Source organism: Camelus ferus, chromosome 11 (assembly GCF_009834535.1).
Source record: "Camelus ferus isolate YT-003-E chromosome 11, BCGSAC_Cfer_1.0, whole genome shotgun sequence".
In the NCBI taxonomy this organism is placed as follows: domain Eukaryota; kingdom Metazoa; phylum Chordata; class Mammalia; order Artiodactyla; family Camelidae; genus Camelus; species Camelus ferus.
In genome coordinates, this window is record NC_045706.1 from 70710862 (window position 1) to 70724516 (window position 13655).

A 13655-nucleotide genomic window follows, 5' to 3' on the forward strand; every position below is an offset into this window, starting at 1 on the left:
TCGCAGATGCACCCCCTCGAGGGGGCTGGGTCCCAAGGCTTGGGTGGCTGGCCGGCCGCCACACCTCGGGGCAGGCACATCACACACCCACGTGGGATGCTCCTGTGTCGGGTCAGAGCGGCTGCAGCTTGGGACAACATGAGTAAATGTGTAACCCGTCCATGTACCAGCCCGCGCTGTTCAACAGCAACCGTGTGCATTGATCACCCTGACTTCCTGGAAGGAGGCCCAGCATGACAGTGGCCTGGCGTCCTTCCCTCTGCCTGAGGCCCCCACCCCCACGGCCCGGCCAAATGATGTCACCCCCTCCCCCTGGCCTAGGCACAGGACGGTCTGGGAACCGCTCCATCCCCACCCCTCAGGCATAAATAGGGCCTCCGAGGCCTGGCGGGGGAAGAGGCCTGCCCTTGTACCGGGGAGGAGAGCAGAAGGTAAGGGGCGCCCCTCTCCACTCGCACCCCTCCCCGGTGCTCTGCATGGAGGGTGACTTGCCTGCTTGGAGGAGGAAGCCGAGGGGCTGTGTGGGAAGGGAAATGCTGCTGGAAGTCTGTGGCTAAAGGACACCCAGGAGCCAGGGGCCAGTGGGGACCTGTGTCACAGAGGACATGACCACTGAAGACCCAGAGGCTGGGCCCCCTCCCCTCCGCCCACCCTGGGTCTCACCAAGGGAACTGCTCCCCTCGGCTGCAGGCCCGGTCCTCCACTCCCTCTGAGCAGGGCTGGGTGCTGGGGGCTGGTGCGGGAGCAGGGTCATTGCAGTCAAGAGTCCATAGGGTCCTCTTCTGGACAGAGAAACAGCAAGACTTGTGCAGGTAGCAGAGCTGAGGGGAGAGCCAGGCCCAGAGAGCCCGAGCTGCGTCCCCACAAGGCTCAGGAGAGGGGTGGTCCAGTCTCCCGCCCCTCTTTTGAGGTGGTGCTGTCTCTGGTCTGGGTCTGTGCACTCCAGCTCATCACTCTGTCTCCCTGAGCCTCAGTGTGCTCATCTGTAAAATGGGACTCATGGCAATGCCTGGCCTCCCTTGCTCAGGGACGATGCTGTAACTTAAGAGAGCTGATACAACGGGGAGGTGACTTCTCAACTGTAGGATCAACTAAAAAGGCAGATTCTTATTTTAGTTCAAGAGCAGTAGAGATTGATGTTTAAATATGTGGTCTGTCAAGTCAGTGGGGGTTCTCGGTTTGACTGCTAGTTCTGTCTCTTTCTAGCTGTGTGATCTTGAGCAAGGCCCTGAACCTCTCTGTTCCTTTGCAAAACAGCATTAATTAATTCATTTAGCCACGACTTACGGAGTATGTCCTATGTTCCAGGCACAGTTTGGGGAATGTGGGACAGATCAGTGAACAAAACAGAGCAAGAACCCCACTCTCGTGGCATTCCCGTGGGAGGAGGCGGGCAACAAATGCTAAACATAACAGACAAACAAGTAACCGGGTGGTAAGGTTCCCGGTGACTAGGGCTATGGGAAAGGTAAGAAGGGCAGGAGACAAGAGTTCAGGAGTGGCAGGGACAGTCACTGTGGGGAACTCTGGTGTCGATGAGGCCTGGGCAGGAGGACAAGGGTGGCTGTGATGGTTAGAGGACTTGGTACACGAAAGTGCTGGAATGGTGTCTGCAATTATCAGCCTTATACACGTGTCAGCTGCTGTCCTAGCCTTAAGCACAGAGCTGGGATGAGCAGGGGTGCCTAGAAGGAGCGGCTGGTGAAGGGGGAGGCCAGAGAGGGGCAGGTGGGGGAGAGAACCCAGGGAGGGGGCGTCAGGCTGGACCTCGCCGCGTGCTGACTTAGAGCCGGACCATGACTGAGAGCAAATGACGGCCTCTGCCTTGAAAACCACCTGACTGGTGCCCAGGCCTGCAGGAAGCTGGGATGGGCTGTGGTCACCTGCTCGGCCCCAGCCCAGGACCATCAGGCCTGGCACTCGGCCCCACGGGCTTCCCCGACGCCTGAACTTGATCCGGCCTTTTACATCCTTTCACACGGGACGCGAACTGGCCACTTTGGTCTGTCTGACAGGAAGGCCTGTAAGGAGGGGAGAAGCTTCTGTTTCCTTTTTCCATGTCACATGGCTTCTCCTGAGAGCGGTGGATTGGGTCAAATGCCCTGGAAGGAAGGGAGGTGGGGGGCTGATGTCAAAGTTCAGAGGTCAAAGTTCCTCTAGCAGTTTGGTGACTAGAGCAGAGCAAACACGCAGCGCGTGGGAGCCGAGTGCCCCACGCTCCGAGCCGCGGCAGTTACGGCGCCTGGGAGAGGGGAGCAAACCGACCGGGCGCGCGTGGGTCTGCAGGAAAGAGCTAGGCACTGGTGACGTGCTGCGGAGGCCGGGGCCAGCTCTCGAGGGCCGGGCTCGGTGAGGAGGGGCGTGGGGAGGCTGAGAAGTAACCTGGTGGCACAGTACACCCCTGCACGGAGAGCGAGGGACACGCACGCATTGTTGGTACCGAATGAACCCAACACAGTGAACACATCCTCTCAGTGAGAACCATCGGATAATAGAATGAATAGGCAGAGTTAGCCTGGGAGCCTTCTCTGCCGGGGTCTCAGTCTAGACCAGTGTGCTCTCGGCCAGAGGAGAGGCTGGAGCAGAATCGCAGGGCTCTAGAGAGAGAAAGGTGCTGGAGATCTTCCCGCCCACCGCGGGTGACCCGTGTTGAGGGCAGAGGTTCTAAACCATGGCGCCACATCCGAGTCTCCGGATGTGACCAATGAAATCAGGCCGGTGGTGAGTGGGGCTGGGCAGGGATGATTTAGAGCTCTCCAGGGGTTCCCCAGGTCTGGGGGCTGAGACAGGTGGGAGATGCCTGGGCTGGCCCCCGCTAAGTGCGTGGTACTCAAGCCCAGCTGCTTGTTAGGACCATGGGGAGTCTAAAAGCCCTTCCCAGGCCCCCCCAGGGCCACTTAACTAGCATTTCTGGGAGTGAGATCCAGATCCTCAAAATTTCTTAATCTCCCCAGGTGGGTCCAGTGAGCACTGGGCTTGAGAATAACCTGTGAAAATAAAAGGAGGCTGGAACTGGATCTCTGTTACATCCTTGCCGTACGGCCTTGGGAACATTCTTTTCCATCTCAGAACTCCCCTCTCCGTGTCTGCGATTCCTCCCTTGCCTGCCTGTGTAGCGGTTAGATCGGGTAATCCAAGGGAAAGGGCTTGTGTGAGCTGCCACACAGCACACAGATATGGCACCTCCATTCTTAAGTTTTGCACCTCATCTGAGAAGGAGGGGAGCGTTTGTTTCCCCAGGTGCTGTTACAACAGCTGAATTTTTCATGCCAGGCCGATTTCTAACTCGGAGGAATCTGCTGTGTGTGTTAATCCCGTATTCCAAACTGGTTTACCCTCTGGGGTGGGAGGCCCACAGAGACCGGCTGTCTGCCCCACATTTTGCTCTCCGGGGAAAACTTAAGAGTCATGAGCATGTGCGTGCATATTAGTCTGCCCGGCTGCTACCACCAGTGCCAAAGCCTGGGGTCTTAACAACAGAAATCTATTTTCTCATGATTTTGGAGGAAGGAAGCCCAAGATCAAGGTGTCGGCAGGTCGGCAGGGCTGGCTTCCCCTTCGGCTTGCAGATGGCCGTCTTGTCCTTGCGTCTTCATATGGCTTCCCTCTGTCTGTGTCCTAACCTCCTGTTCTTATAAAGACACCAGTCAGATTGGATTAGGGTCCACCCTGACGACCTCATTTAACCTGAATTACCTCTTTAAAGACTCTGTCGCCACATACAGTCACATTTTGAGGTACGAGGTTTAGGACTTTGTTGATGGGAATTATCAATAATCAGTCTACAAGAGGCTAAAAAAGAGTTTTATTTGAGGCAAACTGAGGACTGCAGCCCAGAAGCACTTGAGTTGTATTCTGCTAGACCACAAAATAGAGGAGGCTTATAAAGGCAAAACCCACAAAATTACATAAGTTGTTTGTCAAGAATTAGGACTGGAGCTGGCAGGACATGAGGATGTTTGTCAAGCAAGGACTGGTTGGAGTCCAAAACGGCTGCATAGTAACGAGGGGAGACCTTCAGACCAACAGGCTGCAGCTGGCCGCTGCTCGCAGATACGGTTTTGAGAAGGGCTGGTGGTGTCCTTGAGGGTGACACCGTTTAGAAAATTCAAGTTTTCTGTGATGCAGGCCACCCAGCTCCATTTTGGATGCCTGAATCCAAGCTTACTTCATTTTGATTTTCAAATGCATTCTTTGCTTCAATGGTTAAAGCAGATGGACCATGCATACTTGACAGGCCATGAGACGGATCGTTCCAGTTAGCAGAGAGTTCAGACCAAATTGTGTGTAAGCCAGAATGACCTCCCCAGACCTCAATATGTGAAACGTTCTTCCATCAGCTTCAACATACGGATTTTTAAAATTCTGCATAAATATCATGACACTTTATTACTCAAAGTGTTCCTTTAAAAATATGTTAAACAGTTTCCATATTACTCTTTCATTAAATAAGTAATTATTGACTAAAGCATCATAACACTGATTAACACAAGGAAAAAATGGTATCAGACATTCACGTAATTCTCAAGAAAAATGCTTGCAATATTTTGTGGAAACACTTGTTTACATCTTACTTGACATAATGATCCATCTCATATTTTTCTTTAAAAGCTGCAAATGTCTTGAGGGGAGGGTATATAGCTCAGTGGTAGAGGGCATGCTTAGCATGCACGAGGTCCTGGGTTCAATCCCCAGTCCCTCCATTAAAATGAATAAATAAATAAAAACCTAATTACCTCCCTCAAAATAAAATAAAAAATATAAGAAAATAAATAAATAAAATCTACAAATGTCTCCATATTTAGACATTCCCACCACTATAAAAATTAAACAAAAAAAGGCCAAAGCCAACCCTCAGAGAAAGCACCACCACAGCACAACGCATCTGATACCAGGCATTTTGCACCTGGATTGTATTTGGAGCAATTTTCCACAGAGCTTTGAAACCATTTCTTCTCTTTGAAATTTGTAGACGTGGATGGGCTTCTCCTGTGCTCACTGGCTGCAGGAAATATTGCTGGAGGGCACTTAATAATTCCCTTTCACCCTTCCCAAAATATTTCAGGGTACCCAGAAGCGAGCGCCCCGTCCTCGATGGCTCCCGCTGGCCTGAGCCTGGGGGCCGCCGTCCTTTGCCTCGTGGCCTGGGCTGGCCTGGCCGCCGGGGACCGGGTGTACATACACCCCTTCCACCTCCTCGTCTACAGCAAGAGCAGCTGTGACCAGCTGAAGAGACCGAGTGTGGAGGCCCCCGCAGACCCAACCTTCACGCCCGCCCCGATTCAGGCCAAGACGTCCCCCGTGGATGAGGAGGCTCTCCGGGAACAGCTGGTCCGAGCCACCGAGCAGCTGGAGGCCGAAGACCGGCTGAGGGCCGCCAAGGTGGGGATGCTCCTGAACTTCATGGGCTTCCACATGTACAAGACGCTGAGCGAGGCGCGGAGCGCGGCCAGCGAGGCGGTGCTCTCCCCAGTGACTCTCTTTGGCACCCTGACCTCTTTCTATCTGGGAGCCTTGGACCCCACGGCCAGCCAGCTACAGGCGTTCCTGGGCGTCCCTGGGGACGATCAGAGCTGCACCTCCCGGCTGGATGGTCACAAGGTCCTGTCCGCCCTGCAGACCATCCAGGGCCTTCTGGTCGCCCAGGGCGGGGCCAGCAGCCGGGCCAGGCTGCTCCTGTCCACGGTGGTCGGCCTGTTCACGGCCCCCGGGCTGCGCCTGAAGCAGCCCTTTGTGCAAGGCCTGGCTCCCTTTGCCCAGGTCACCCTCCCACGCTCACTAGATTTGTCCACGGACCCAGATCTCGCCGCTGAGAAGATCAACAGGTTCATGCAGGCGGTGACGGGGTGGAAGATGGGCAAGCCCCTGACTGGGGTCAGCCCCGACAGCACCCTGCTCTTCAATGCCTACGTCCACTTCCAAGGTAAGGCCAGTCCCCGGCCGGTGCAGAAGGCGGCGGTTCCTGTCTCTACGGACGTCTCAACTGAGCTGAGCAGGGCTGGGCCTGGAGGCGGGCAGGGTGGCAGACGCTAGGAAAAACCTAGGGCCACCCTCATGGGAGATGGAAGTGGCTGCCCCCCGGGCTCCCTGGATGAGCACTGGCTGAGCGTCTGTCCCCCCCTGCTGCCCTACTATGTGCAGCCACTACATTGCCTCCTTTTACTTTCATCACTTAATCCCCTCTTGATGCAGTGAGGTGTGACTGCCTCTGTTCACCAGTGAGGAAACAGAGACTCAGAGAAACAAATCTAGTGCTCCAGACAGCACAGCCACTAGCGGGGGTCCTGGGATCCAAACCCAGTCTCCTGGCCCCGAGGCCCAGCCCCACGCTCAGAAGAGGAGGGTTCCTGTCTCTTGAGAAGATCACTGTCCCATGCAAAAATAACTAATCTGTGTGCCTGAATCACTTTCGTGTCGGGAGGGGTAATTACCAAAAAGAATCCCTATTATACAGGTTATTCATTCCTTCAACAAGTAATCGTTGAAGGTTTATTACCTGCAAGACTTTAAGTGATGTCCCAGAGGGGATGAGGAGGAAGGGCGCACAGGCCCCGACCCCAGGTGGGTGACCAGGGAGACAGACGGATCCCACAGACCAATGCCTCAGCCACAACCCTGCAGGTCAAGGTGCTCTGTGAGCTGCCTCAGGGCTCAGAGCACCCTCGAGAGGTGTCACCGGGGAGAGGACAGGAGGGAGGCCTGTTGGATGACTCAAGTCTGCAAAGGTCAGTGAGGAACCAGAGCAGGAGCCGCTTTGCTCAGCTGGATCTCAGCGTCCGGCAGGGCCGGGGAGATGGGTGGGGACTAGATGATGAGACTTTGTGATGAGGGGGAGGCTGGAGTTCTGGGTGGCGAGGAGCTGAGCGGACAGGCGGGGAGGTCGAGGTCGTCCCCGGCCTGCGCTGTGGGCACAGGAGGCGGGGGGAGTGGTTGGAAGGTTCTGCAATTGTCTGGCAAACTCTCCCTGAACACGCCCTGACACAGTGGCTCTGTGAATGGACAGGTGGGCGGGAGAGGCTGCGTTCGAGGTGCTATCCAGACAGGGGCACAGAGCAACAAGTAAGCAGGCGGTCAAAAGACAGAATTGTGGAGGCAGAGAGAGTCTGAATAAAGCACGGCCATTTTCTTACTCTGATGATACCCTGGAAGTCTGAAAAACCGCGAAGACAGAGGCTCCAGCCTTCCTCTGGGAGCAGGAGGAAGGTGATGGCTCTGGGATGTGCCGGTCCCAGCACCGACAGGTCGGGGCAGCAGAGTCCAGGTGGGGGACACGCAGCTGGATGTGGCCACACCCCCGGAGGATGGAAGGGGACTGTGGGCTCAGTCCACTGTCCCTAAGAAGAGTCCAGGGTGGAGAGCTCACTGAGAAAGTCCTGCCCCCAAAAGGCAACGCCAGAGAGCCACTGACGCCAGAAACTGGCCTCACTTCAGATGACAGAGCTGGACAGGAAGGGCAGAGCGGAGGGCTGCAGCCAGCCTTCGCTGGAGAGGTGTCCGTGACCTCTGGATGAGGATGGGGCACTGTGCTCTTCAGACGAGCAGAGAGGAGAGGACAGCCGCCCTCATTTCTTTTTGGACGAATCATCTTTTTTTGTTTTAGTTTGTTGGTGGAAAACAAATTTAGTCCTTATTCCCCTGTAAACTAACAAGTCTCCTGCCAAGCCTGGGTTCCCTGGGGGTAGGGGGTGGTCCGAGGACAGACCTGGCAGCCTCTCGCTCGCAGCCTTCACGGGAGCTGACCTTGTCCATACTCACAGCGCTCCGAGGACAGAGGACTTCCCCCAGCCACCCGCTTCTCACAAGGGCCCGGCTGCCTCCCACCCGGAGGCCAGTCCTTCCAGCTCCCTGGCCCCTCTCTCCTCGGGCACCTCTGATTCAGTAAGAAGGGAGCCTGGACTTGTTGAAGTCACCTCTGCTTAGACCCCAAGTGCCAGGTGCCCGTGGGCCCCTCTGTGATGGGCTCATCCTCAGCTTCACCTTATTCTCCCAGAAATAATCACACGATGGGCCTTTCGGGGTGACTGGAGGACGGCTGGGCGGGGACGTGGGGTGCCTGGCCGGATGGAGACTTGGCTGCTGCTATGCAGAGAGCCCAAGCGACAGTGCCTTCAGCGGCCTGCTCACTTCTTCCGCAACGGCTGAGCCAGCGCCAGGCCACAGCCCGGCCAGCGAGGAGGGAGGGCACAGGGAGGGCTCGCGCCTCGGCTCAAGGCCCAGCACGCAGGCGGCACACAGCGCGCCTGCTCACAGCCACCGGCCACCCTGGGGCGTCTGTCTGACCCCAGCAGCGAGGGGTACTGAGAAATGTGGAACTACGCTGGGTGATGCCGTAATGGGGGAGATGTCATTGGACAGTGGACATCGGATGTGTCCAAACCTGTAAGATGCACATCGCCAAGAAGGAGCCCTAACGTAACGTAAACTACGGACTCTGGGTAGTGATGACGTGTCAGTGTGGGTTCCTCCATGCTCACAAATGTACCGTCTAGCGGGCGTGTCACTAGTGGGCAAGGCTGTGTGTTGGCGGCCGGGGAGGGGGAGGTGGGGGGTGGGGTGTGGGGGAGGTGGGGGAGGGGATATATGGGAAATCTCTGCACCTTCCTCTTAATTTTGCTGTGAACCTAAAACTGCTCTAAAAAAAATTAAGTACTATTATTTGTTTAAGTGAGTCTGGCAGGCCTCTGGCTTTGGGCCCGGAAGCTCTGGGTTTGAGTGTACCTGGCCAGTTACTAGGGGGCTTGGATCCCTGAGCTAGTTTCCTTTGTGAGCCTTCAGTAAGGTGACAGGGGTAAAGTCTCAGGTGGGAGTGGGTCCCACATCTTCAACACCGGCAGCTGGTGGATTTTGCAGGAGGAAGACTTGATGGTCAGGGTCCTGGGGCGTAGGGAGGCGGGCAGGGGTGGTGCCTTGCTGGTGGGGGGGGGGTCTGCCCCCTAGGCCGGGCTCCCCCAGCCCTGTCCCCTCCCTGACTCTTCCCTTCCTGTCTCCTGCCTCGCCTCCAGGAAAGATGAAGGGGTTCTCCCTGCGGCCCGGGCTCCAGGAGTTCTGGGTAGACAACACCACCTCTGTGTCAGTCCCCATGCTCTCGGGCACCGGCACCTTCCACCACTGGACCGACGCCCAGAACAACTTCTCTGTGACCCGCGTGCCCCTCAGCGCCAACACCTGCTTGCTGCTCATCCGGCCGCACTGCGCCTCCGACCTGCGGAAGGTCGAGGCCCTCGCCTTCCAGCACGACTTCCTGACCTGGATGAAGAACCTCTCTCCCCGGTACGGCTCCTGGGAGACTGCCTGGACCTTCCCGGGTGGCATCCCCTGGGGAGCGGGGAGCCGCGAGGCCTGTCCTGCCCCGGGGGCGGAGGGGGCGTGGGTGGGCACGTGTGCAGCCTGGGCCCAGCAAGTGGCGCCCGTGAGCATCCGCCCACCAGCTCTCCCTTCACCCACGGACCCAGCTTCTGACTGGTCGTCTCTCTCTGGGTTCAGGAGAGGGGAGGGGAGGAGGAGGAATGCTTGTTCTTATGCTTATATTTATCCACAGGGTTTGGGACCCCCTGAGAGGGGACCTTCTGCCTTGAATGATTGGCTGCATCCCAGCAGCTTCCTGGGGACAGACCTCCTAAGAGCCTTAGGACCCCTGGGGGAGGGGCTTCCTTGGGGTGATGCCCTTGACTCCAGAGCTTCCCCTGTCATTAGCTGCCGGGGTCATCTGCTCGTCTTCCTTCCTTCCTTCCTATTTTATTTTATTTTATTTTATTTTATTTTATTTTATTTTATTTATTTATTTATTTATTTATTTATTTATTTATTTATTTATTTATTTATTTATTTATTTAAAATTCTGGTTTTTTTTATTTTTAAATTTTATTTATTTTGGGGGGTTAATTTGGTTATTTACTTATTTATTTAATGGAGGGACGGGATTGAACACAAGACCACGTGCATGCTAAGCACAGGCTCTAACTCTAAGCTGTACCCTCCGTCCCCTCCCTCCTGAGGATGTTGTTTTAAGATTATCCAGTGAGTATACCTTCAATGCCAACAGCCTGGAAAAGGAGTAGAAAAAAATGACAACTGGTCATAGTCAGTCTCCAGAGAGCGCTGCTGTTAAATGCCGTACATCCCTCCCTGAGTATTTCAAAGAAAATGAAGGGTTTTTTAATTGTACTTGTAGCTGAAAATTTTCCCAAGACACCCTAGCTGGGTGACAGTGGCCAATGTCCCCTCCTTCAGGGACGTGTGCCACCTGGCTTCCCTTGTCTTCCAAGAGCCCTGGGTGTGGCCTGGGCCTCAAAGCGCGAGCCACCTTGGACATTCCTAACTGTGCGTCACCTCCCCAGGGCCATCCGCCTGACCATGCCTCAGCTGACACTTCAGGGGTCCTACGACCTGCAGGACCTGCTCGCCCAGACCAAGCTGCCCACCCTGCTGGGCGCCGAGGCGAACCTGGGCCAAATCAGCGATGCCAACCCCAGAGTCGGCAAGGTACCAGGCGGCCCGGGTCTGTATGTCTCTGACGTGGGCTCTGTGTGTTCATGGAGTGGGAGGCTCGGCTGGGAGGGACACAGAGGAGGCTTTGGTTGTTGGGGGAGAGGGTGGAGAGGAGAGCATGGCCAGGTAGGTGGGCGCCTGGGGTGGGAGGGAAGTGACTGGAGCTTTCTGGGGCTTTCTGGGGACAGATGGAGAGAAGCGCAGCCCGCCCAGCACGTGCTGTGTGGCTCTGCCCAGCTGGGGCTGGCCTCGGGGGTCCTCCCCACATCCCGCAGCAGGGTCAGGACTAGGCTGGGAGAGTGAGTGCCCCTAGGCCGGCTGCCGGCCCGGTCACGCAGCTCCTGGCTTCAGGGAGACACTTGGCAGCAGACCGACTGTCCCAGGGCCACATGGGACAATGCACCTCTGAACTGAGAAGTGCCTGGACGCTGGGGGGAAGGGCGGCTCACAGCCCTGGCCTCAGAGCTCTCTGTGCTAAGTTATTGGAACGAAGCAAGCACTGGTGGCTGGGGCCCAGGCGCCAAGGATGTGCCGGGGGCAGCAGGTGACAGGGGAGTGGATGGGTTCAAGGGACACTTGAGGAGGAACAGCCATGTCCAGGGTGGGGGGCTGGAAAAGGCCTTCAGGACTGACCCCGAGGCATGCTGCTTTGCAGGTGCTGAACAGCATTCTTTTTGAACTAAAAGCCGATGAGGGAGAGCTGCCCACGGAGTCCGCCCTGCCGCAGGCTGGGCCCGAGGTCTTGGAGGTGACCCTGAACAGCCCGTTCCTGTTGGCCGTCTTGGAGCACGAGTCGGCCGCCCTGCACTTCCTGGGCCGTGTGGCCAACCCGCTAAGCACCGCGTGAGGCCTGCCGCCAGGGCCACCAGGGTCACCACCCCAGCTCCGTCCCCTTCCACTGAGTCTGCCTGGAGCCAGAGAACAGAGATCCTCTCTGGGACCCAGTGCTGTTACAATGAGGAGCGGCCTCAGTCCTCAGGCTTCTGGGGGAAGGATGTTTAGCTGCTCCCGAGAGGGCTTGAACACACCTGTTTGTTTGTGAAGCCCCCAATGATTCCCTTTCTCATGGAGAAATTGGGTTTTAAAATGAAAACATCCATTTGTTATTGCCCCAGGCTCACCTTTAGCTCGCTGAGTGTGACAGGTGGCCTGCACGGGGTCCCACAATACTGTCCTTTCTCTCGGTTGCTCAGTGTTTCTTTCCCCTGAGACTTGTGGTTTTTGAAAAACACATAACGAAAGTGTCTGAATGTACATTAGATGTAATCCCACTGCTGATTATCCCTGTGTTATTAATAAATGTCTTGCAACCATTAGCAAAAAAGAAAAGTTCTTTGACTCAAGCAGCGGTGGGATAAACCTATGTGAGTTCGCTGACAGACCGTACCGACAAGAGGGCTTTCTAGGACGGGGAGCTGCGCTTTGGGCAGAGGCTCCCTGGAAGGCGCAGGCCGCCCTTAATCCAGTCTGGAGGAGTCCCGGGTGATGGTGACCGGCTGCTCGGACCCCGCCGGGAAGGATGGGGGTGGGGAGGGCAGCCTGCACCTCTTCCTTCCGGAACACCAGCTGACTACTGCTCACGCTGGGCCCGGGAGCAGAGGATGGAGAAAGAGATCTTTGCAAATGAACATCTGCACATCCCTATCTGGCTGCTGAGTGCCTGCTTGTCCCCGTGGGTCGGAGGGGTGGGACTAGACCCCCACCTTCTAAATCTCGGGCAGAGCCTGAAAGGGAGGTGGGCCCCCGCTGGCACGCCCTGCTTGCCCATAACCAAGAAGTGCTCGAAAGCATCCTCTCCGTAAGTATTGAAAGGACTAAGCAGGCTTGTAGTACGGCCACCACTCACATGGGCCAGGGAGCACGGGAGGACAGGGGAGGGAGCTGGGAGTCATCAAGGGGTGGGAGTGGGGCAGCATCTGCGCTCTGCTTGCACGAAGCTGCCCCTTCAGCCCTGGGGCTGGACCATTGCAGCTGCACTCCAAGGGGCCGGGCTCCTCTGGAGGGAGGAGAATGGGGGTGGTCTGCTCCTCTGACTGAGGCCTGCAGCAACAGCGTCCTTCACATCTCGGCTTCTCCTCCTACGCCCAAGTGCCTCCTCTGTAGTCGGAACACCTCTCCCTAGTTTTGACGTCAAGGGAGATGTCTGGTCCTTCCCACCTCTGGGGGTGTGGCCAGGCCTGAAGAGGCTGCTGGTCTGCGGTGCCAGGCACACGACAGGCAGCGTGGCAGGTCCTTAGAGGCGTGGGTTCCAGAGATGGGCGGGCGGGGCAGGCAGCCCAGCTACAGCACCCACTGCTGTGTGACCCGGACCCAGTGACGCTGCTTCTCTGGGCCTCCCGCTCTTATTTGTAAAATGGGAAACACTTGAATGAATAAGCAAATAATAACCACCTCTTGTCGATGGTACTTAACTCATAGAAGGATCATGACCTCCACGCTGTCTGAGTCCTGTTCCAGAAAGGCACAGCAGGAGTGGGGGTGTTTGTGGGCAACTGAGGCAAACTAAATGATGGAATCCAAAGATATGCAGGCCCTAGTCCCTAGAACCTGTGAACGTGACCTGACATGGCAGAGGGGGCTTCGCAGATGTGATTAAAGGTCCCGACATGCGGGGATGATCCCGGATTATCTGGGGAGGCCTGCAGTGCAGCCACACGTATCCTTGTAAGAGGACGGGACAGGGAGGCTGGCAGACTAAAGGGGTGAGAGGGGATGTGATGTTGGAAACTGGGCGAAAAGGTGATGCGACGTGATGTGGGGTCACGGGGCAAGGAATGGGGAAGCTGGAAAGGCAAGGGACAGTTTCCTCCCCTCGAGCCTCCAGAGGGGCACGGGCCTGGAGCAGATGAGACATGCAGACCCGCAGGCCCCACCCAGACCTCCTGAGTCAGGATCTGGATTTTTACCGGATGCCCGGGCACCACACTAGTTTAGGAGGCACTGCTTTGAGTGGTGCTCAGAACCTCCCCTCCAAGAACAGGCTCCCACCACCAGTCAGGCCCCACCATTCGGATTTAGGATCTCAAGGAGGTCTGATCTTCAAATCAGAGCTGTCCCAGTGGCACTTCGTTCTGTAACTCCCAAAACAACTGCAAACGGAAAACAGTTTTCATTTTTGAAATACATGCTGACGCTAGGACTCAGAGCTGCTTTTTCCAAAAATATCC

General features: G+C 56.4%; 1 protein-coding gene across 1 annotated transcript; it reads left to right on the forward strand.

Moving 5' to 3' along the window:
* The first annotated feature begins 274 nt into the window (after window positions 1-274).
* AGT (angiotensinogen) lies at window positions 275-11817 on the forward strand. The gene is made up of 5 exons (XM_032491841.1): window positions 275-431; window positions 5066-5923; window positions 9003-9270; window positions 10338-10482; window positions 11144-11817. Exons 2-5 carry the CDS (start codon window positions 5095-5097, stop codon window positions 11333-11335), a joined length of 1434 nt encoding a protein of 477 aa, XP_032347732.1. The 5' UTR covers window positions 275-431; window positions 5066-5094; the 3' UTR covers window positions 11336-11817.
* The last annotated feature ends 1838 nt before the right edge of the window (window positions 11818-13655 follow it).